At 38.0% G+C, this 24,270-nt stretch overlaps 2 protein-coding genes across 6 annotated transcripts in view; both read right to left on the bottom strand.

Annotated features, from left to right (window-relative positions):
• The window catches only part of COPB1 (COPI coat complex subunit beta 1), a 43,074-nt gene extending 31,630 nt beyond the window's left edge, over positions 1 to 11,444 (bottom strand). Inside the window, exons 1-6 of one of the 3 annotated variants that reach the window (XM_032166540.2) lie at positions 11,276 to 11,444; positions 10,441 to 10,588; positions 5,800 to 6,029; positions 5,227 to 5,396; positions 2,149 to 2,263; positions 76 to 168 (exon numbers count right to left, since the gene is read on the bottom strand). In XM_032166540.2, the coding sequence (XP_032022431.1) occupies positions 76 to 168; positions 2,149 to 2,263; positions 5,227 to 5,396; positions 5,800 to 6,029; positions 10,441 to 10,531 (699 nt within the window). In that variant the 5' untranslated portion in view covers positions 10,532 to 10,588; positions 11,276 to 11,444. Of the gene's footprint in view, positions 1 to 75; positions 169 to 2,148; positions 2,264 to 5,226; positions 5,397 to 5,799; positions 6,030 to 10,440; positions 10,589 to 10,916; positions 10,936 to 11,275 lie in introns of those variants that run through there. The other 2 variants (XM_032166541.2, XM_058446559.1) reach the window with 2 other exon arrangements.
• Positions 11,445 to 16,390: 4,946 nt separating this feature from the next.
• PSMA1 (proteasome 20S subunit alpha 1) overlaps positions 16,391 to 24,270 on the bottom strand; it is a 131,668-nt gene continuing 123,788 nt past the window's right edge. For all 3 annotated transcript variants that reach the window (XM_032166537.2, XM_032166538.2, XM_058446189.1), the window contains 3 exons: positions 22,414 to 22,493; positions 19,180 to 19,290; positions 16,391 to 16,763 (listed from right to left, as the gene is read on the bottom strand). In XM_032166537.2, the coding sequence (XP_032022428.1) occupies positions 16,707 to 16,763; positions 19,180 to 19,290; positions 22,414 to 22,493 (248 nt within the window). In that variant the 3' untranslated portion in view covers positions 16,391 to 16,706. The remainder of the gene's footprint in view (positions 16,764 to 19,179; positions 19,291 to 22,413; positions 22,494 to 24,270) is intronic.

The following is a 24,270-nucleotide window of genomic DNA, read 5'->3' as shown; positions in this document are numbered from 1 at the left end:
ATCCCAGAAAGAAACTATTTAACCCTGTCTTAAACTGCTGGGTTTATTTTACTCATCATAGATTATCATTCTTACCTTATAAATCAGTTCAACAATAACCAACTGCAGAATGTCTCCAAATGTTTGAACTTGATCAATACAAGTACTTAAGTAATCCAAAGCTCGATCCTAAAAAACATAAGAATATATTTATCATTCTCCACCTCATTCAACAGAAAGACTTAATGCATCTTAAAAAAATACACACATTACAACTCAATATAAAACAAATAAGGAGATCAGGGCAAAGAGAAACTTGGAAAAAAAAACTAAGAATAAAGTTAACATATAAAATATAAGACATAAAGTTAAATATATTTTCTGGAAATGAGCCACAAACCTGGGGTCTGATTTTCTAGCAGCTAAACCAAAGAGGGAAAACACTATGTGTTATGGGATTCAGGGTATCCATACAATCAAAACCAGCTGCTTAGGTATACAGTTATTCCTGTTACTGAGACCTAAAAGAAAAATCTCCTATGTGTCCTCATATATTGGACACTGTAATATAGAGAACTACAATGCTGAAAACATCTCTCCAGTAAAAGTATCAATAAATTTTATTGGACTATTTCTGATTATGTCTCTCAATGTAGGTTAACAGCATAATGCCAAAAGCATTGGTCAGTAAAACTAATTACACAAGAGGACAAAACACTGCTCATATACGCAGCTTTCTCATAATCTTGTTTAGGAAGACAAAACGACAATATCAAAAACCACTTCACGTGCCCGTTAACATTGCTACTACCAAAAAAATAATAGTAACAAATGTTGGCAAGGAAGTGGAGAAATTGGAACCCTTGTGCACGACTAGTGGGAATGTAAAATGGTAGAGCTGCTGTGGAAAACAGTATGGCGGTTCCTAAAATAATTAAAAACAGAATTGCTGTATATTCAGTAATTCCACTTCTGGGTACATACCCAAAATAACAGAAAGCAAAGTCTCAAACAGATACATGTACATCTACGTTCACAATAGCATTATTCCTAATAGCTAAAAGATTGAAGCAACCCAAGTGTCCACCAATGGATGAACAGGTAAACACAACATAGCATATATTTACAAGGGGGTATTATTTAGCCTTAAAAAGGAAAGAAATTCCAACACATGCCGCAACATAAATGAACCTTGAAGATATTAGGCTAAGTAAAATAAGCCAGTCACAAAAGGACAAATACTGCATGATTCCACTTACACGGAATACTTGGTCAAAATCACAGAGACAGCAAGTAGAATGGTGGTTGCCAGGGACTGGGAGGAAGTGGTAATAAGGAGCTATTTTTTAATGGGTACAGAGTTTCAGTTTTGCAAGACAAAAAAAGTTATGAGGATGGAAGATAGTGATGGTTCTACATTATAAATGTATTTAAAATCACTGAACACTTAAAAATGGTTAAGATGGTAAATTTTTTTGTTATGTGTATGTTACCACAATTTTAAATAACTGGGGGACAATCCATTAAAGGAAGATCTGGGGGACAAAAGTAACGGTATCTAGATTTCAGAGGACTGGAAGGCCTCCATATTTTTCAGACTTCATGCATATTATTTCCCATATTTTGGTGATAAATACTGGCTAGAAAATTTCAAGATTAGACGGCATCAAGGTGTACAGAATAATTGCTAACCAAAAGTAGATCCATGTACTTTAACCACCAGCAGAGCAAGATGTACAGTTGGCACCCATGTATGAAAGTTGAAGAACCTAAAAGGATACACATCTACACTGAAGGCCACCCTATTTCCACAGGCATGGCTAAGGATGTACCTATGCAAAGCTACTATTTTTCTCTACTAAACAATTTTAGATCTATACCAACATAGGAAAGAACAGCCATAATAATTTTAATTTTTAAAAACTGTAAGGTGGCTGCTCTAAAATGCCTCTTCAATGTTTAATTGAAAAAAAGAATGTATACATATACAATATTTTAGAGAAAGGTTAAGAAAAAAATGTATTTTTCTACAAGCCTAAAAATATCAAAATACACAAACCACATGAACTATAAACAAAATTACTGACTAAAAACATGATTAAGTCTATGTAATACTTTTAATTCTCACTTAAATACAGTAATAAAAGTATTTTTTAAAAAGTACTTCACCTGATCTGCATGAATTAGCATCATAAATGCATTCCTTTTGCAACTTGCATCCTTCTCATTCACCAGAAAATCATGTATCAGTTCAGGAGCATCAGGTATAAGATGTTCAAAATTTCTTTAAATAAAACAGGTAACATCCATATTTAATAAAAGCCTACTTTACTATTTTAGTAACTCTCTGGACAATACCAAAATTAAATTTAATTTAATCGAACTTTACAACATAAATGATTCTTTTGCTTTTTTTTTTTGGGAGACAGAGTCTCACTCTGTTGCCTGGGCTGGAGTGCAGTGGTGCGATCTCAGCCCACTGCTGCCTCCACCTCCAGGGTTCAAGCGATTCTCCTGCCTCAGCCTCCCGAGTAGCTGCGATTATAGGTGCCCACCACTACACCCAGCTAATTTTTTGTATTTTTAGTAGGGATGGGGTTTCACCGTGTTGGCCAGGCTGGTCTCGAACTTCTGACCTCATGATTTGCCCACCTTGGCCTCCCAAAGTGCTGGGATTACAGGTGTGAGCCACCATGCCCAGCCAAAGCTAGAGTGCAGTGGAGCGATCTCGGCTCACTGCAACCTCCACCTCCTAGGTCAAGTGATTCTCCTGCCTCAGCCTCCTATCTGGGACTACAGGCACGTGCCACCATGCCAAGCTAATTTTTGTTATTTTTTTAGTAGAGACAGCATTTTGCCATGTTGGCCAGGCTTGTCTCATACTCCTGACCTCAAGCGATCCACCCACCTCGGCTTCCCAAAGTGCTGGGATTACAGACGTGAGCCACCACGCCTGGCCTGCTTTTTGAAACTTCAGATCAATTAGAACTGGGAGAAGGATCTGGACGCAGTGGCTCACGCCTGTAATCTCAGCACTTTGGGTGGCCCAGGTGGGCGGATCACCTGAGGTTGGGAATTTGAGACCAGCCTGACCAATATGGAGAAACTCCGTCTCTACTAAAAACACAAAATTAGCCGGGCGTGGTGGCGCATGCCTGTAATCCCAGCTACTTGGGAGGCTGAGGCAGGAGAATCGCTTGAACCTGGGAGGTGGAGGTTGCAGTAAGCTGAGATCGCGCCATTGCACTCAAGCCTGGGTGACAGGAGCGAAACTCTGTCTCAAAAAAAAAAAAAGGACTGGTAGAAGGAAACACAGTTTTACCTTCATCTATTAAATTATCAAATTATACATTTTCTAGTTCAATACAGAAAAAGCTGACTTATTTAACACACCATCTGTTAACTAATGTCTCTAATAACTGTTGTGCATACATTTTAAGCATATCAATATATTAAGAATTACATTAAGAGGAAAAAAATAGTCCCTTGAATTTTATTAGTTGTGTACTATTTACTTACTGATTTGCCTCTTCTTTTGGAAATTTAGAAATATTAGTACAGAGAAGAGTGAACACTAGCTTAATAAAATCCATCACCTTGCTTCAACAATTATTAATTCATAGCTAGTTTTGTTTCATCTATATCCTTGCCAAATTTCCCTCTTGCCATATTATTCTGAAGCAAATCACAGGCAATGTAACCTTTCTTCTGTAAATATATTGGTAGGTTTCTCTAAAATCAAGGACTCTTTACTTGTAAAACTAATTATTCATCATCATACCTCACAAAATTAATAATTTCTTAATATCAAGACATAGTGTTCAAATTTCCAATTGTCCTATAAATGGCCTAATTTTTCTATGTGCACTATAGTTTAAATTCTGAAATTTGTGTAGTCTGTACGGTAACATTAAAGGAACTCACCCTACATTATTATTATTATTATTATTATTATTTTTTTTTTTTGAGATGGAGTTTCGCTTTTGTTGCCCAGGCTAGAGTGCAATGGCGCAATCTGGGCTCATTGCAACCTCTGCCTCCCAGGTTCGAGCAATTCTTCTGCTTCAGCCTCCCGAGTAGCTAGGACTACAGGCATGTGCCACCACGCCCAGCTAATTTTGTATTTTTAGTAGAGACAGGGTTTCTCCATGTTGGTCAGGCTGGTCTCAAACTCCCGACCTCAGGTGATTGGCCCGCCTCGGCCTCCCAAAATGCTGGGATTACAGGCATGAGCCACCAAACCTGGCTCACCTACATTATTAACCAGAATACCACTTTCCTTAATGGATAAAATCTAATAGTAAGATAACTATGAAATTATATCTTAACCAACAAATCTACTAAAGTACAAAGATGCTTATAAAAATTACATTGTAGTCCTTAATAAATTGATACCTGTGACTATAAAAACTGAGCATTCTACCTTCATCTAACTGGTTCCTTAAATTGGTTTAAAAATCCAAAATCTCAGCCGGGCATGGTAGCCCACGCTTACAATCCCAGCACTTTGGGAGGCCAAGGCGAGTGGAACACTTGAGGTCAGGAGTTCGAGACCAGCCTGGCCAACATGGTGAAACCCCATCTCTACTAAAAATATAAAAATTGGCTGGGCGTGGTGGTGGGTGCCTGTAATCCCAGCTACTTGGGAGGCTGAGGCAGGAGAATCACTTGAACCCGGGAGGCGGAGGTTGTTGTGAGCTGAGATCGTGCCACTGTGCCCCAGCCTGGGCAACGAGAGTGGAACTCCATCTCAAAACAAAAGAAAAACAAGTAAAAATTCAAAATCTTCAGCTTTCTAAGAATTGGAATCAGTTATAACTGTAGCCCTTCTCATTTAAAAAGTTCCTCCCTCAAAGCTTCTGACAGTAAAAAGACCGACATTCCACAAAACGAATTCTAAAACAAGGTCCAAAGTTAAAAGCCTATAGAGGCTAAGCAAGTGAACATATAAAGTGGCTTGGAGTAATACGGTTGAGAATGACAGGCACTGTCATAAACTGTAAAGTATATAACTTATTTAAAGGGGGTTACTGTTATACAAGTTCAGCAGAATGTTGTCATGTGGAAGCTAGGGCCAGCGCTGCCAGATCTTTTGACTTTTCAATGTTCATAATAAAAAATACAGTGCTGGCCATACAAAACATATCTCCAAGCTATATTCAGTCTGCAAGCAATCACTTTGGAACCACCAGTCTAAAAGACGAAACAGTACTCACAGAATGAAGCCAAAGCAGTATCTTTATTTACCTATAGATGGTATAGATGGCTAAAACAGCATTTCTTCTAACATAGCTGTGTCGATGCTCCAAACATGCACGAATAGCAGGCATTAAAGGTTCCAGCAATTCTGCTTCTTTCAATTTGCAAAGAAAACGAAGAGTAGATCCTCGAATAAATTCATTAGGATGTTGAAGATCCTGATAGAAAAATTAAAATATGAAATGCTGAGTTTCAGCTTTTTACAAAAAGAAAATTTTAATGCAAAACTTTCCAATGGAAAAAAAAATACGTTTGAGAAAAAAGACCTAGATTACCAGAGAATTTCCAACATATTCTTGTTGACTGAAGCAATTTTTACCTATCTCATCAATGTCTTATATGTGTGTCACTGTTTTTTAATTAATATATACACATAAAATGCATAGAAAATGTCTGAAAAGAATGACAATAAAACTTTTAAAAATAACTCTTTATAATTCCAAATCTCTACAACTTACATCTTATCAAAGACTCAATTTTAACAATTAAAACACAGCCCATTCTACCAATTTTACATTTAAATTCAAAGCAATATTCAGAAATAATTATGATTTGGTTTACCTTTCTGTATGCATCACACACAAGGATCATCTCATGTAAAAGTCTCCCATCTGGAGTTGTTTTAGGAACAATTTCCCAAAATACCAGAAGTAATTTCTTGATAGTGTGATCCTGAAGAGGTAGCACAAAACGAATGATGGTCATCAGAAGTCCAGGAAGCTTTTCACCATTCAGAATCATAATGATTACTTTCTTCAAAGCTTCAGTCTTTGACTTTACGTCTCCTTTTTCTGAATCAAAAATTAAAAAAAAAAAAAAGCACAATTATTTCAAAAGAAAATTCATCACATAAATTTAAAAGCAATTAACAAAATAAAATGTACCTTCTTACTTCAGTATCAGCAATGATAATAAAAGTACAAACCCAAGTGACAAGAGTTCTCCACCTGGTTCTCCACCAAATAAGCTGTCTTTGCTCAAGTCATTTATCTCTGGAAATCAGACTTTATATATAATATGAAGGCACTGGATTAGATTTCTGGTTCCTAACCAATTGAGTTAATGTAGACTCCATGAATCTACAGTCATACCAAGTAAACATGTGTTTCAAAACACATATAGCTATTTTTCAAAATGTAAATACATACTATTAATTGCTTTTGAATTCAAAACAGCTTTTAGCTATTTGTGTGCATTTTAACAAAGTTAAAACTACTATTATGGGAGGATAAATATGTAACTTTTTTAACATTAGAAAGAGAAACGTCATACTCAAAAAGGCTGAAAACTAAAGTAGTGGATTATTTCTAAAATCTCATCATAGTTCTGCAGGCAGGCTGTAAAATTTTAGAATCTTTCTTAAGATATCATCTGGAAAACTGGGAGGTAATTCAAATGTTCTAGATTAGTAGTCATTATTTAGAATTAAGGATGACACATTTAAGATAAAATGCTAGTTTACTGTTATTTAGCCTAAAAACTCTGCAATATAAAGTATTTTATGCAAAACTATCTATAATTTCACACCATTATCATTGCATACTGAAGAATTTATAGTACTAAAAATCTTCGGGATCCAAAACTCAAAGGCAGAGAAGTATGTAGTAGCACACTGTACTACAACTGTTTATATCACCAAAATAAAAGAACTATCTTGGGAAGGGGAGAACAGAGTAATCACAAGTCTTCAATAATCTTACGGCCATTATGAGGAAAAGAACTACAACTAATGGGTAGTAGTTACCGGGAACCAGATTTGGGCCTAAATATGAGAAATACATTTCTAATGATTAGAGCTAAGCGGCTATTAAACAGAGTTCTGAGGGTCAGATGCGGTGGCTCATCTGGCCCACGGAACTCTTCATTTAATAGCCACTTAAAATTTTTGTATTTTTACTAGAGATGGGGTTTCACCATATTGGCCACGCTGGTGTCAAACTCCTGATGTCAAGTGATCCACCTGCCTCAGCTTCCCAAAGTGCTGAGATTACAGGCATGAGCCACCGTGCCCAGTCTCAACTCTTCTTAATGGCAAAAATATACATTAAACTGGAGAGTATGTATTTACTTATTGGTTTGAGGAAGGTAGTTAAGGCAGCTTCAATTAAGACTAGGGCACTGTTCCAACTAAGGGCAGATTTTGTTCTTTACCTTCCTAGCTATAACCTTAAGTATCCTGAGGATCTAATAATGAAAATTTTTAAATTATGAGGAAAAAAACACTAATGAATGTATTCACTATTTTGCATACAACTATCCTACATGAATATGAAAAAAGGGAAATATATGTGGCTTATGTATATAATGATATCATTTTAAATGTCATAAAACTGGGTTTCTTTTCCCTTCTCTAAAAATAGACCTCAATAGAAACCTAGTATTAAGTAGCCTAAAATCAGGAGGTATTCCATTACTGCTGATTAAGAAGTGGGAATAGGCAAGTAAAATATTAAGTTTCTTTTCAAACTGCAAACTATCTTCTAAAAGATACTTTCTATATTTGAAGCATAATTTTCACTCTGCTCTGTTTAAACAATATTTATCAGTTTAAGTTGTATTTATTTTTAGCAGTTCAATTAAACAAGAATCATTACTTTGGAAAGCATATTAATTATAAATTTTTTTTCTTGACAGAATCACTCACAAAAAGGAGACACAGTATACATTTTTAAAATTCAGAAATATGATAAATCTAGTAAAGTTCCAGGACACAAAATCAACATACAAAGATCAGTAGCATTTCTATATGCCAACAGTGAACAATCTGAAAAAGAAATTTAAGAAGTAATCTAATCCCATTTACAACACCCACAAATAAAATTAGATATCTAGGAATAAATTTAACCAAAGAAATGAAAGATTTCTACAATGAAAACTATAAATACTGATGAAAGAAATTGAAGAGAACATCAACAAATGGAAAGATATTCCATGATCATGGATTAGAAGAATCAGTATTGTTAAAATGTCCATACCACCCAAAGCAATCTAGATTCAATGCAATTCCTATCAAAATACCAATGACATTCTTCACAGAAATAGAAAAAAAAATCCTAAAATTTATATGGAACACAAAAGACCCAGAATAGCCAAAGCTATCCTGAGCAAAAAGAACAAAACTGAAGGAATCACATTACTTGACATCAAATTATCCTACATAGCTACAGTAACCAAAACAGCATGGTACTGGCATAAAAACAGACATACAGACCCATGGAAAATAATAGAACCCAGAAACAAATCCATACACCTACAGTGAACTCATTTTGACAAAGGCGCCAAGAACATACAATGGAGAAAAGATAGTCCCTTCAATAAATGGTGCTTGGAAAACTACATGCAGAAGAATGAAACTTGTCCCCCGTCTCTCAACTTACACAAAAATAAAATCAAAATGGATTAAAGGCTTAAATCTAAGACTTTAAACTATGAAACTACTACAAGAAAATATTGGGAAAAATCTCCAGGATGCTGGTCTGGCCAAAACTTTCTTGAATAATACCCCACAGGCAAAGGCAACCAAAGCAAAAACGGACAAATGGGATCACATCAAGTTAAAAAGCTTCCGCACAGCAAAGGAAACAATCGACATATGTGATGAGACAACCCACAGAATGGGAGAAAACATGTGCAAACTACCCATCTGACAAGGGATTAATAACCAGATATGTAAGGAGCTCAAACTCTATCGGAAAAAAAAAAAATCTCATAATCTGATTTAAAAATGGGCAAAAGATTTGAACAGACATTTCACAAAGACATACAATTGGCAAACAGGCATATGAAAAGGTGCTCAACATCACTGATCATGAGATAAACGCATATCAAAACTACAATGAGATATTATCTCACCCCAGTTAAAATGGCTTTTATCCAAAAGACAAGCAAAAACAAATGCTGGAGAGGATGTGGAGAAAAGGGAACCCTCATACACTGTTGGTGGGAATGTAAACTAGTACAATCACTATGGAGAACAGTTTGGAGGGTCCTCAAAAAACTAAAAATAGAGCTACCATACAATTCAGCAATCCGACTACTGGGTATATATCCAAAAGAAAGGAAATGAGTACATCAAAGAGGTATCTGGACTCCTATGTTTGTTGCAGCACTGTTTACAACAGTCAAAACTTGAAAGCAACCTAAGTGTCCACCAACAGATAAATGTATAAAGAAAATGTGGTACATATACACAATGGAGTACTATTCAGCCATAAAAAAAGAATGAGATCCTGTCATTTGCAACAATATGGATGGAACTGGAGATCATTATGTTACGTGAAATAAGTCAGGCACAGAAAGACAAACTTCACATGTTCTCACTTATTTGTGGAAGCTAAAAATCAAAACAAACTCATAGAGTAAAAGGATGGTTATCAGAGGTGGGAAGGTAGTGGGAGGGAGGTGGAGATGGTTAATAGGTACAAAAAAAAAAGAAAAAATGAGTTAGACCCGATATTTGATAGCACACAGGGTAACTACAGTCAATAATAATTTAATTAGACATTTAAAAATAACTAAAAGTGTAACTGGATCGTTTGTCACACAGAAGACAAATGCTTGAAGGGACGGATACTCCATTTTTCCATGATGTGATTATTATGCATTGCATGCCCGTATCAAAGCATTTCATGTACCCCATAAATATATACGTCTACTGTACACCCACAAAAACTAAACATTAAAAAAAATTCAGAAATATAGTTGTTTTCTTGTTTGCAAAAATGCTTAAAAAATGAAAAGGTAAACTTTTCTGGAAAATATATGTTTATTCCAGTGTTGACCTAATTGTTTGGGTGGGTAATCCAAAGAACAAAGTTATTTTGGTTTTACAAGCTAAGTAACATGAAGTTAAGTGCACGATGGAATTAAGATATTCCAATACACATCCTCAACCTGTTGCCTAGAGAAAACAATCAGCTACATTAAGTATAATATATTGAAGTCCACAAAAATTATGACATTTTGAGGAATATCTAAACTATTACAATTTCTTTAGGTTTACTAAGATAAACTGAGATGTTCTATTTCAAACAACCAATATTTAAAGAAGTTCACATTTTTAATAAAAGGTCTATTGAAGAGATCCTAGAAAAACTTCAGACAAAAATTAAGCATTTCTAATTATAAAGGAATATGAAATATGACTTTTTTATTTTCATTTTTTCTTTTTTCATTTCATTCTCAAAATAATACAAAGTTTACCTAGATCATTTTTTAAGCTAATTTCAGATGGTGGTTCTGAATCCATTGGCACGTTAATTAACGTGTAGCACACGTTCTCAGCTGCCGTCATGGTTTCTGGTTATATTATAATCAATTCTTGACACAAGATTTAAGGATGCCAGAAAGTCTAGAAAAATAAACACAGATATATCATTACAAATTAAAAAAAAAACCCACAAACCAGTACCTATAGTGACCTTTTAAAGTATTAGAAAGGGCAGGTCAATCTATATCGTGTTCCCATAAAAATAAAATCTAGTAAAAACCACACTGTTAGCTCCGGCATAAGGTATATTATCTACTCCCTCATCGCATCCTGGTCCAGTGTTTGAGAACGCTGTACAGCCGAATGAAGGCCCACATAACAGTGACAGTCCCCCCCAGCCACACCCCACAATGTTATGGAACATATGGTTTTTACACAACACACAATCTGCATGCTCAAGTTAAAAGACCTTGGGCCTGAATACTCTGCCAAAACCCTAAAGCGCTTTATCGCGGTCCTTGGTGGGTTCCGACTCTATGTCCGCGGGTCCCTTCATCAGCGCGCTGCATTCCCACCTCGCCCCACCCGCTTCCTCCTCCCCTTCCTCCAGCAAAGCAGCCCTGGGCCTGAAAGGGTAAGTCTAGGGGTCTTGGGAGGGAAAAGACCCCTGGCCAATACAAAGGACGGGATGGAGCGTCCGACCCGGAGCTTCCTAGCCCCCCACCCCCACCCCGTCCCCTCTGCCAGGCCCAGACGCAAGCGGCCTAGTCGCTCCCCTTCCGCATCTTCCAGCTAGAGAGCCAGTTCTTCCGACTCTGCCCGACCCACCACGCCTCCGGGACTGGGGGCTTGTGGCCCACTACCAGGCTCCGAGGAGCAGTGGTTTGGTGCAGCCGCGGATCCGTCTACCCCGGCTCCGACCCGCAGCAGCGGCGGCGGCTCCAGAGTCCTTGGCTGACGTGGAAGAGGGTGGGGTAACGAGCGAAGCCACAGACACCTAGCACCTACGGCGACTCAGAGAGGACATGCTTTCTTTGTGCAGCGCTTGCGCGCTGCATATATATCCTATTTTCTTCCTCTTCTCTCGTCCAGGGATTGATTAGGCCGCAGAGCAATGAAACCACGTATTTTCTAGTTTTCCCTGCAAGCCAAGCGCTGAGTTAAGCACTATGATCATTTAAACGCTAACTGGAAATCGTTCCTTTTTCCAGGAACAGTCAAGGGGAGAAAGTGCTTGGAGCGAGGGAAACTTTTACAGGGCTCTGTTCCCGTGAAAAAGAGCTCTGGACTGGAAAGTGGAAACCCAGGAATCCTTTTTCTTGCCCACACCCTAATAAACTGGGAAAGTAACTAATACTATTGGGAAGGTAATTCAGTTATTTTATTAATGATCACTAGATTAAAATCCATTTCAGTTCTTAACATCGCTAGTAGTTTAAATCTGCCTCTCTGCAGGTAGGGCTGGAGTTATTTGAAAATCCAAAGTCACATTGGTATAATTTCTGCTTTTTATTTAATAATGGCCTCTTTCCGTGATCCTTTCTGAGCACCCAGTAGATTAGAAAAAAATTTTATGCATAAAGGGAGACAGTCACTGTTTTAAAGGATTTTACGGATCTCCGAAGACCTAATTGTTGCAGCTGCAATCAGCCATAGTACTTTCGGTTTTGCCCATTTGAAGTTCCATAGCACGCCCCGCCCCTACACCTCCCTCTCCCCACAAAAAGGTTTTATGGCCAATTATTAATAACAAAATATCTTAAAGCTTAAGCAAAATATTGCGAATAAAAAGAGATCTGATGGCAACTGCCCTAATTAACAGGTTCATCTCAGGAAGATGGAACACCAATAGTACCTCATTTATGTAGGATCTAGCTCTTTTGAGCTTTCTCTTTTTAGAACCATCAAGCAATCTACAAATTCTTTGAGCACCCAAAATGTATTACAAAGGCCATGTGTTGACAGCACTTTAAGAGTGCCCCTCTGATTCTGTGCATTCATTTTTTAAAAATATTTCATCTTAATTGTAGAGTGACACGAATACAGAGATCCTATATACTCTTTACCCAGTTTCTCCCAATGGTAACATCTTGCATAGTTATAGTACAATATCAATTTCAGGAAATTGACAGACATAATTGTCCAGATTTCACTAGTTTTACATGTATTTGTTTTTATATTTACTTGTAGACAATTTTATCATGCTTATATGTGTGTAATCACCAACACAGTCAAGACAGTTCTATCCCAAGGATTCTCATGCTGTCCTTTGATAGCCATAGCCACCTCCCACACTAACCTGTGGCAACCACTAATAATTCTCTATGATTTTTATCATCTCAATGTTATACAAATGGAATTATACAATGTAATCTTTTGAGATTGGATTTTTTTACTCAGCATAATTCCCTTGAGATCAATCCCAGGTGTGTGTAGAACAGTTTGTTCCTTTTCTGTGTATTCGTTTTTAACATGGAAGTTTTACAAATGCAGTTATCTGGTTTCCAAGCCCACTTAACTTACCAAAAAGTGACAATCTGTCAGCAAGAAATGAGGCCAAAAAAGGTATAAAAACTAGACTTACAGTAAGAAAGCTCTGTTTAGGGCCATCACGGTGTGGGACTTAAACCGTACAGACTTCATTTGCCCCAGAGGTTCATTGTGTTACAGAATAACTTTGAGGTTTCTCATGACCCCAAGTCATTAAGTACTAAATGTGAAAAGGCAAGAAAATGTAATGTTTTACATATTACTTTAGTTAGATCTGAACCTACAATTGTCGTTGGCAGTGCATATATTTTTCCATATTCTTAAGTACAAAGCTTTTTGAATGGGTATAAGGACCTTAATATTAGCCTCATTAACTCTTCCTGATCTGTTGTAAAATACACTTTGTTTTGGGCTTTTTTACTCTAAGATGTAATTATATAATTTTGAATGCCTTTTAAATTATAAATGCAAAGACCTGGTCATTTTATCAAGGACCATAGAAACTGTGGTATCTAAAAAGTCAAGGCCTAGAGAATAGGGACTTGCCCCAAATCATGTAATGGCCAAACACTGAGTTAGTACTAGGACCTGAATCCTGTCATCTACTTTATTATTTTTATTTTTTTGAGACAAGAGTCTCACTCTGTCACCCAGGCCAGAGTACAGTGGCATGATCATAGCTCATTGCAGCCTCAGACTCTGGGCTCAAGTGATTCTGAGTAGCTGGGACCACAGGTGTGTGCCACCACACCAGGCTAAGTTTTAATAATTTTTGTAGAGATGGGGGTCTCACTATATTGCCCAGGCTGGTCTTGAACTCCTGAACTCAAGCAGTCCTCCCACCTCGGCCTCTCAAAGTGTTGAGATTACAGGCGTGAGCTAACACACCCAGCCACTGCCTTTTATTCCATGCCAGTTCTTCAGAGCTGCATATATACATGTTCAATAAATTCCAGGTGAATTGAGTATCTTTGTATCAAAGTGACAGGCTTTATAAAACATCATTAGGATTTTACTGTTTGTAATTATTCAACAGACTAAATGGAATATGTGAGTACAACAGACTCAACATGAAAGGGCATCACAATGAACTGTATATACATGGGGTTGAGTATTACTGGAGTGGGGAGGACTTTAAGTTCTAGTCAGTATATAAGACTAAAAATCACATTGAAAAAATTACTTAAATTGCTCCCAAAGTATAATACAGAATATTTATTTATTTTTTTAGCTGAATACAAGCCAACTAGTAGTTTGCATTTGTGGAATAGGTGCATGTTCCACAATGATAAACATACAATATCTTCGCTTTTATTTTTTGAGACAGAGTCTCGCTCTGTCACCTGGCCAGGCTGGAGTGCAGCGGCATGATCTCGGCTCACTGCAACCTCCGCCTCCCAGGTTCAAGCGATTCTCCTGCCTCAGCCTCCCGAGTAGCTGGGACTACAGGCGCGTGCTACCATGCCCAGCTAATTTTTGTATTTTTAGTAGAGACGGGGTTTTGCCATGTTGCCCAAGCTGGTCTCGAACTCCTGACCTCAGGTGATCCACCCGCCTCAGCCTCCCAAAGTGCTGGGATTACAGGTGTGAGCCACAATATCTTTAAACAGAAGAATCATTCAGCAAAGACAGAGGCTCACCCAATGGAAGGCATGTGGAAAAGAGATCTGCCTAAGCAAAGGGCAGATTATTATATTTCCCACTTATGCTCCCTCCCCAGACTATATACCCATTGAGTGTAGAGGCAGGTGGGAGTTCCTGAGTTCACTATTGTGTGTGTGTGTACGTAGGTGTGTGGAAAGTTACATGTGCTTGATGCAACTCCACTGTAGGTCTAATAGCCACATGGTACTTGCATCTAACTCCCAAGCTTACATGGTAGATTCCTGAGGCTACTGCTGGAGAAAATGACATCTCTCACTTTCCAGTACTTAGACATCTTTCCCTTAATAAGGCTCCCAGAGCTACTTTTACCATTCTCTAAGAAATCGGGGAGATTTAAACCTACTAAGGCTTTTGAAGATTTGGGAAAGTTGGGGGGAAAAATAAAGTATGAATTTTAGAGTTTAAAAAGTGTTATCACATAAATTCTCCCTTTTAACCCTCACTATAATTCTCCAAAGGGTTTCCTTAAAAAGGAGCTAAGTAACTTGCCCAAAGCCAATAGCAGCTAATTAGAATTAGGTCTAAAATGGGTTACTATCTATAAATGAATTTCTCTTCAGAAAGATGTATTATCTCAGAAAATAAAATAACTCCTCTAGATGTCAGCAGCCAAATTTTGGATTACGGTTTTTGTCTTATTTATTTTTTATATATATTTTTTTGAGACGGAGTCTCGCCCCAGGCTGGAGTGCAGTGGCGCGATCTTGGCTTACTGCAAGCTCCGCCTCCCACGTTCACGCCATTCTCCTGCCTCAGCCTCTTCCAGTAGCTGGGACTACAGGCACCCTCCACCATGCCTGGCTAATTTTTTGTATTATCAGTAGAGACGGGGTTTCACCGTGGTCTGGATCTCCTGACTTCGTGATCCGCTCGCCTCGGCCTCCCAAAGTGCTGGGATTACAAGCGTGAGCCACCGCACTCGGCCGGATTATGGGTTTTTAAAAATTAAATTAAATTAAAATTTTTTTTGAGGTGGAGTTTCACTCTTGTTGCCCAGGCTAGAGTGCAATGGCACGATCTTGGCTCACTGCAACCTCTGCCTCCTGGGTTCCAGCGATTCTCCTGCCCCAGCCTCCTGAGTAGCTAGGATTACATGCATGTGCCACCACACCCAGCTAATTGTTTTGTATTTTTAGTAGAGATGAGGTTTCTCCATGTTGGTCAGGCTGGTCTGGAACTCCCGACCTCAAGTGATCCGCCCACCTCGGGCTCCCAAAGTGCTGGGATTACAGGCATGAGCCACCGCACCCAGCCAGGATTATGGTTTTTTTTTAAAAAATCAGATTTCCTCTAATTTCATTTTACATGGTCTAAGATAAAAATGGTTCTGCAATACCTGAGTATACCACGCATGGGAATAACAGAAGGCAGCCTAAAGATCATGCTGGAGTGGGGCTGGAGAGAATAAAAGGTTTGGGATTACAATTTCCCAAGTGTTATTTTTACAGAAGTTCTCTTCAAAGACCAGAGCTACAACTACTGCCATTTGCTGGTTGGAAAGAAGACCATTCATATGATAACTGATGCTTATATCAGGAAGTGGTGGTTTCTTAAGTTTTAATTAAAATCACCACAGTTGAACCCTGAAATTTGTATTCTAAACCAAATCTCCATGGATTCTCATGCAGCCAGTCCATACACTGGAGAACTGTTATAAGGCTATGACAGATAAGAGGCATTATTTTTCTCCATCACTAAAAATAAGGCAACTTAATTAGGCAAATGACCAGTTGTAATCCCGGACTACTATATAGAGTTGAAGCTACTTAAAAAAACAAAAACCCAATATACCAGGCGGTGAAACAATTTTATTTCACAGTTGTCTTTAAAACCACAAAGACACCTATGTTCTTCATATAAAAACATTAGTATAGATACCCATACTTTCTAGAAAATGATTATACAGACCCTTTCAAAGAAAAGTGTATTCCATTATATAGGTTTCAGTGAGGTTGCTTGGAAAAAACTCACATCTGGACTGATTCCTAAAACATAGCATTCCACCACTCTGCAACTTTTGGTTCAAAGTATAGATTATTGTCATCAGTATGTGGTGCCTGTATTCTTACATATTTGATAATACATATATAGACTGGCTTATCACTTAATGTTCCATTGGTTCATCAGCCTTTTCTGCAGGTTCATCAGCAGGTTGAGCAGGCTTAACAGGGAAAGAAAAAAAATATGTAAAATGAAAACTTGATCAATATACACATCTAATCACAAATATTACATTATAAAAATTTGAGAAAAAGGGGTAAAGAGATATTCTGAATACTCAATTTTAGTTCACTGTCCTATTAACATTTCTGAGCAGTATTTTTTTTTTCTCCTTGAGTGCTCATGATTTGAGGTGAATAAAGATTTTTTATTTAAAAAAAAATATAGTTGGCCCTTGAACAACAAAGGTTTAAACAGTGAGGGTCCACTTATATGCAGATTTTTTTTCTTTTTCTTTTTTTTTTTTTTTGTTTGCTTTTATTCTAACATTGTTTAGGGTGAAGCTTTTTTTGTTTGTTTGTTTTTTTCCAATAAATATAAACTAGCAGACCAACTGTGTAGCCTAGAAATATATATAAAAAAAAAAGAGTAAGAAAAAGTTAGGTCTGCCAAATGCATAAAATATATGTAGAAACTAGTCTATTTGGTCGGGTGCAGCCGTTCACACCTGTAATCCCAACACTCTGGGAGGCTGAGGCAGGAGGATTGCTTAAGCCCAGGAGTTTGAAACCGGCCTGGGCAACAGTGAGATCCCATCTCTACTAAAAAGAAAAAAAAAATTGCTGGGCATGGTGGCACACACCAGTAGTTTCAGCTACTTGGTGGGGCGGGGGAAGGTAGGAGAATCGCTTGAGCCCAGGAGTTCGACCTCGCAGTGAGCTATGATGGCACCACTGCACTCCAGCCTGGACGAGGGGGCAAGACCTTGTCTCAAAAAACAACAAAAAAGAAACTAGTCTATTTATGTGTTAATTGCCGGTTTATGTTATTGGTAAGGCTTCCAGTCAACAGCAGGCTATCAGAAGATTTTTAGGAGTCAAAAGTTATATGTGGATTTTCAACCGTGCTGGAGTTTGGCACTACTAAACCCCATACTGTTTGAGGATAACTGTATATATAATTTCACATTTCTGAAAACCTAAATATCATTGAACAATTCCACCATTTTATCGTACTTTGCATTGCTCAGGAGTAAAAGCCTTCCTTGTATTATCACTACTATGCTTAAAATACAATCAGCACTTTTTAGACATTCTTTTCCCCTTTGCCAAACTAGTTTGTGGTATTCCACAGCATTCTTCCCAACAGTGCTAGTTTTTACCAAAAACAGTTTAAATATTGCAAATCTTGATCCCCCAAATAGTACCAACAATATCCTTTCCAAGTTCAAAAAACTTATGCTGTAGAAATTTCCATACTAGATTCTTTTTTACTTTTAATTACACTGCTATCAAATAAGCATCTATAAATAGCAAATGTGTATTCTAAACATCTAGCAAAAAGACCCATATTTAACCTGAGATTCACTTCTTGATGCTTTTCTCTTTATGAAGAGCCATCTTAGTGTCCAAAGCTGGCCCCCAATGAGCATTTCTCCTAGTCTCTGCTCAAACAGAATCTGGGCCGGGCCAGTGACTCACTTTAACCAACAGAATGTGTACAAGTGATGTTGTGCCAGTCCTGCATTTCAGCCTTAAGAATGCCTGGCGGCTTTCACTTCTGACTTTTGCAAGCCCTGAGTTGCCAATATGCTAGAGAGACCCTGCTGAAGAAGTGGCCCTGAAACTACATGGACAGAGGCTCAGTCATCCTAGCAGAGGTCTCTGCCTTCTAGATGCTCCTCTAAGACATCTAAAAGGTGTGAGTAAAGAAGACATGTGACTGAAGTTATCTTGGGTGTTCCAGTTGCACCCCACAAATGACTGCAATGTTTGAGAGATCCCAGGTGAGACCAGCAAAGAACCATGTAGCTGAGCCCCAGTCAGCCGCAAAATTGTGAGAAGTAGTGTTTGTTGTTCTAAGCCCCTAAGTTTTGGGGTGGCTTATTTCCTAGCAATAGATAACCAAATAATCAACACTTCTCCCTTTCTGTTTTTTTTTTTTTTTTGAGACAGAGTCTCACTCTGTCGCCCAGGCTGGAAGGCAGTGGTGGGATCTCGGCTCACTGCAACCTCCGCCTCCCGGGTTCAAGCGATTCTCCTGCCTCACCTCCTGAGTAGCTGGGACTACAGGTGCGTGCCATGACGCCCGGCTAATTTTTGTATTTTTAGTAGAGACAGGGTTTCACCATGTTGGCCAGGATGGTCTCCATCTCTTGACCTCGTGATTCACCCGCCTCGGCCTCCCAAAGTGCTGGGATTACAGGCATGAGCCACCACACCCAGCCCCCTTTTTGTGTTTATGGAGATCACTGCCCTTTCAATATTTAACTTTACTCAGTTCTTAATTTTCCTGTTGCCATTTCAATTATGGGCCCATTTCAATATTTAAGATAAAATGGAAAATTTACAGACACAGTTGTGGTAAGAACAGCAGCTTACAATAGAACTAAAGCCTCTTGTGTTATGATTACATACCTGTGCCTTTCTCTGTGGTCTTTCTTCAAGACCTTCCAGGAATGGAGACACATCATCATCATCATAGATTGTAAACTCCAAGTCTTTACCAACAATTCCAATGGAAACATTCTGAAGGGTAAAATATGGTAAAAGTAAAATAAGAGAATTTGGATGAAAAAATACATATGATAAAATATTGGGTGAAAAAAACAGAGTAAGAATTTATACAGCATTTGAATAAAACCTTAAAAACCACTTATGTGTAGCAGAAAAAAGAAGGAAACTAGTGGACCCTTGTCATTTGCAGATTTAATATTAACTTTTGATTATCATGAGTAACTCCAAAGATCTATGTTATCTAGAAACATTTTTTTAAAAAGATAATGCAGGCTATAAAGTCTTCACATTGATATTAAAAAATAATTATCCAATCACTATAACAAAATGGCTTTATAAAACTGACTAATCTCACTTTATTAATGATCATTAACTTCAAGTAGGCCTTAGTGGTTCCTGGATCCCACTATACCTGTTTCTACATCATTCATGCTCCCCTTCTTTTAGACACTTCTAACATTCTCCAAGCTCTTTGAAGCTGAAAACCTTATTCCTACATTACTGCGAAAACAGAAGCAATTAGAAGAGAACTTTCACAAGTTCCCACTGTATCCACTCTTTCCTGTACCTATATCCCTAGATTCTCTCCTTTCCCATTAAAACTTCCTCTCTAAGGCCAACCCTTCCACCTATGTACTATTAAAGGACATTGTTCTAACAATTTTCTCATTATTTTTCCTCATAAATGATTCCCTAAATTTACTTGGATTACTCTCACAATCATGCAGCAAATGTGATGTAATTTCTTCCATCTTAAAAAACAAAACAATTTATTTCTCTCCTCTTCCAGTCACCACTCCATCTCAAAAACAACAACAACAACAACAACAACAACAAAAAAACAAACCAGATTGTAGGGGTAAATAGATAGTGGGGCTATGGGTAGAAATAGTTTTAAGGCTATTCAGGTAATTCATGTGAGAGATGATAGTGATTGGAGCAGAGTGACAGAGTCCGTCAACAGAAATATCCTCCAAAAAGCTATCTCCAATTCCTCGTCTCCCATTCTCTCCTGATTCCCCTATCAGGTTTTTGCCTTATTATTCCATTAAGGCTGTCTTGTTAGGTCCTCAGTGATAACTTCATTGCCCCTCCTCCTTGAAAGTTTATTCATTTGCCTCCAAAGATGCCTCATTTTCCAAGTTTTCCTCCCACTTCTTTGACCACCTCTCTCAGTCTTTTTTGCCAACACCTACTCATCTCCCAGTTGCTAAAGGGTAGTGTTCTTGGTCCAGTCCTCACAATGCTTGTCTAACTATTCAATTCCTTTATGAATCTCTTCCAGTCCAGACTCTAAATGCCATTTCTATATAAAGACTTCAAAAATTTGAAATGTAGGTTGGACCACTCTCCATGGAACTCCACGGGTTGCTTATAACTGCTTACTCTGTACCGTCAGTTAGACAAAAAGGCATTTCAAATTTTACATGTCCACAACTGACTGCCTGACCTTCCTCCCCAATGCCTACTCTAAAACGTGTTCCTCCCATTATCTTCTTCACCTCAGTAAATCATAAATCTTTCATTCCAATTAATTAGGCCCAAAACCTTGGAGACATTCCCCCCTCACACCCTATAACAAATCTATTAGCAAACTTTTTTGGCTGTAATTTCAAAAGATATCCAAAATTGAACCACTACTCTTCATCTTTAACTCGACTGTCACTCTGCTCCAATCACTATCATCTCTCACATGAATTACCTGAATAGCCTTAAAACTATTTCTACCCATAGCCCCACTATCTATCTACCCCTACAATCTGTTTTTTTTTTTTGAGATGGAGTTTTGCTTTGTCACCCAGGCTGGAGTGCATGCACCGCTAAGCCTGGCTAATTTTTGTATTTTTTAATAGAGACAGGGTTTCATCATGTTGGCCAGGCTGGTCTCGAACTCCTGACCTCAAGTGATCCACCCACCTCAGCCTCCCAAAGTGTTGGGATTACAGGCGTGAGCCACCACGCCTGGCCCACAATCTGTTGTTTTTTGTTTTTTGTTTGAGACAGAGTCTCGCTCTGTCGCCCAGGCTGGACAGGCTGGAGTGCAGTGGCACAATCTCGGCTCACTGCAAACTCCACCTCCCAGGTTCACGCCACTCTCCTGCGTCAGCCTCCCGAGTAGCTGGGACTACAGGCGCCTGCCACCATGGCTGGCTAATTTTTTGTATTTTTAGTAGAGACAGGGTTTCACCGTGTTAGCCAGGATGGTCTTGATCTCCGACCTTGTGATCCGCCCGCCTCGGCCTCCCAAAGTGCTGGGATTACAGGCGTAAGCCACTGCGCCTGGCCTCAATCTGTTGTTAAAATGCCAACCAGAGTGATTGTTTTAAAACCTAAACCAAATCATGGTATTCCTCTGCTCAAACACTTAACAGCCCACCCAGAGTAAAATGCAGAGTACCCACAATGGCTTATGGGACCTCCATTACCTCTCTGATTTCTTCCCTTTTCCTCTTCCTCTTGATGATTGACCCCCACATTACTGGCCTCCTTGCCTTAAATACTAGGGTCTTTGCATTTGTATTTCCTAGAATAATTTTGCTCTAGATCTGCATAGCTCATACTCACTTACCTCCTTTATATCTTTTCCTCAAATTTCATATTCTTGGTGAGAATATCCTTGACCACCTATTTTAAATTACACCTACCTACATCCAATTGGTCATTCTTTCTCCTTTTAACACTTTTTAATTTTTTACATAGCATTTATCTTCTTCTAATATACTATATAATGTACTTACGTGTATACTGTCTATCTTTCCCTACTAGGATGTACGTTCCATGAAGAAAAAGATATTTGTTGTGTTTACTATATTTTCAATGCCTAGAAAGTGCCTCCGCATGGTAGGTGCTCAATATATATATATTTTTGTTAACTAAATAATACCAAGATATGCCAATCTGCTGAAAATAATGAAGGACATTTTGTATGAGATTTACTGGTTTTACTGCTTTGTACCAAAAAGAAATGTTTAAAAAATAAAATTGGATTACTTAGCAAATAGCTTAAAGGGAAAGAATCTGCCAAGACAATCATATCCCAAATTAAAGAATGTTGTATATATACTCCATTACATTTATGCAATAAAGGTTTAAACTGTAACATTAATATCTACAATTGGAAAAAACAATACTTACCTTTGTAGTCAGGTCCTGTTCTGCAGGAAGTGTCTCTCTTAAGGCACGTAGACCATGTTTAACTAGTTCATTTAAATTGCCTATATGTAATAAATTAACAATTATTTCTTAATTTCATTGTTATGCTAGGCTTCTTTTATCAAATCTATAGTCTCAAATTGTGGTTTTTAGTTACACACTAAACTTATCACAGTAAAAACAGCCAAGTTTAATGCTAGTCATATAATCTTTTAATAGCATTCTATGACATTGCTGATTCTTATTTTATTTAATGAGAGGACTCATGATTTTTGTTACAATTTTGATCTTCTCTTTTGCTAGGTCAAATCAAAGTCCCGACTATAAATTATACAACTCTAAGTTTTGTAGAATGTGTTCTGTAGAATCCTAGTCCTTATATTTGCTCATTGTAAAATGGAATCTCCAACTTATTCTATGTGGCCAGTATTACTGATACCAAGAATAAAGACATCACAAGAAAATAAAACTGCAGACCCAATATAGACGCAAAAACAAAACAAAACAAAACAAAACCCTCAACAAAAACTACAAACGGAACCTGGCAACATATTAAAAAAATTATATACCACATACAAGCGAGATTTATCCCAAGAATAAGTTAGTTTAACAACTGAAAGTCAGTGTAACTTTCAGTTACACTGAAGGAAGGGAGAAAACCTGCATAACCACCTCAAGAGATGCATAAAAAGCATGTGATAAAACCTAAAATCTTTGCATAATAAAAACACAAAACAAACTAGTAATTGAAAGGAACCTCTTCAGTCTGATAGAGGGCATCTACAAAAAGCTGACAGTTAACATCATTCTTAGCAGTGAATGACTAAAACCTTTTCCCTTAAGTTGAGGAACAAAAAAAAGAAGGTTTGTTCATGCAACTTCTATTCATCATTGTACCAGAGGTTCCAGCCAGGGCAATTAGAAAGGAGAAAGTAAAACTATCTCTATTCCCGGACGACATGATCTCAGGAATCTATAAAAAAATGACTAGAACTAATAAACAAGTTCAGCAAGATTGCAGGATATAATATTGATATACAAAAATCAACTGTATTTCGATGTAGTTGCAATGAATAATATGCAATGAAATTAAGAAAACAATTCTGTTCACAACAGCACCAAAAACAATAAAATACTTATAAGACAAATATGATTTGTACACTGAAAACTACAAAACATCAGTGAAAGAATTAAATACCTGGCCAGGCGCGGTGGCTCACGCCTGTAATCCCAGCACTTTGGGAGGCCCAGGTGGACGGATCACCTGAGGTCGGGAGTTTGAGACCAGCCTGACCAACATGGAGAAACCCCATCTCTACTAAAAATACAAAATTAGCCAGGCGTGGTGGTGCATGCCTGCAATCCCAGCTACTCAGGAAGCTGAGGCAGGAGAATTGCTTGAACCTGGGAGGCAGAGGTTGCAATGAGCCGAGATCGCGCCATTGCACTCCAGCCTGGGCAAAAAGAGTGAAACCCCGTCTCAGGTAAACAAAAAAAAAGAATTAAATACCTAAATAAATGAAGATATTCCATGTTCATGGATCAGATGCTTTGTATCATCAAAGTAGCAGTACTCCCCAAAATTATCTATAGATTTATTGCAATCTTTAGGAATTTCCTATCCGGACTGAAATATGCTAGGCAGAGGGTGCTGATACGAGCAGTTCTGAACCAAACTTTGGACACTGAGTTTCTAATGAGCTTCCCTGGGCAGAAACATCACATACATACTGCTGCAAGTGTACTCTGTGACTCCTTATGGGAAGGAAAGAGCATAAGGAAGCCTGCACATAGATTCCTCTGGACTGTATTTTTCCTTAATGATCCACCTATGTATTG

The sequence above is a fragment of the Hylobates moloch genome, unplaced genomic scaffold, assembly GCF_009828535.3.
Source record: "Hylobates moloch isolate HMO894 unplaced genomic scaffold, HMol_V3 SCAFFOLD_11, whole genome shotgun sequence".
In the NCBI taxonomy this organism is placed as follows: domain Eukaryota; kingdom Metazoa; phylum Chordata; class Mammalia; order Primates; family Hylobatidae; genus Hylobates; species Hylobates moloch.
Note: the sequence above shows the minus strand (reverse complement) of the source record. Positions and strands in the feature narration are given on the sequence as shown.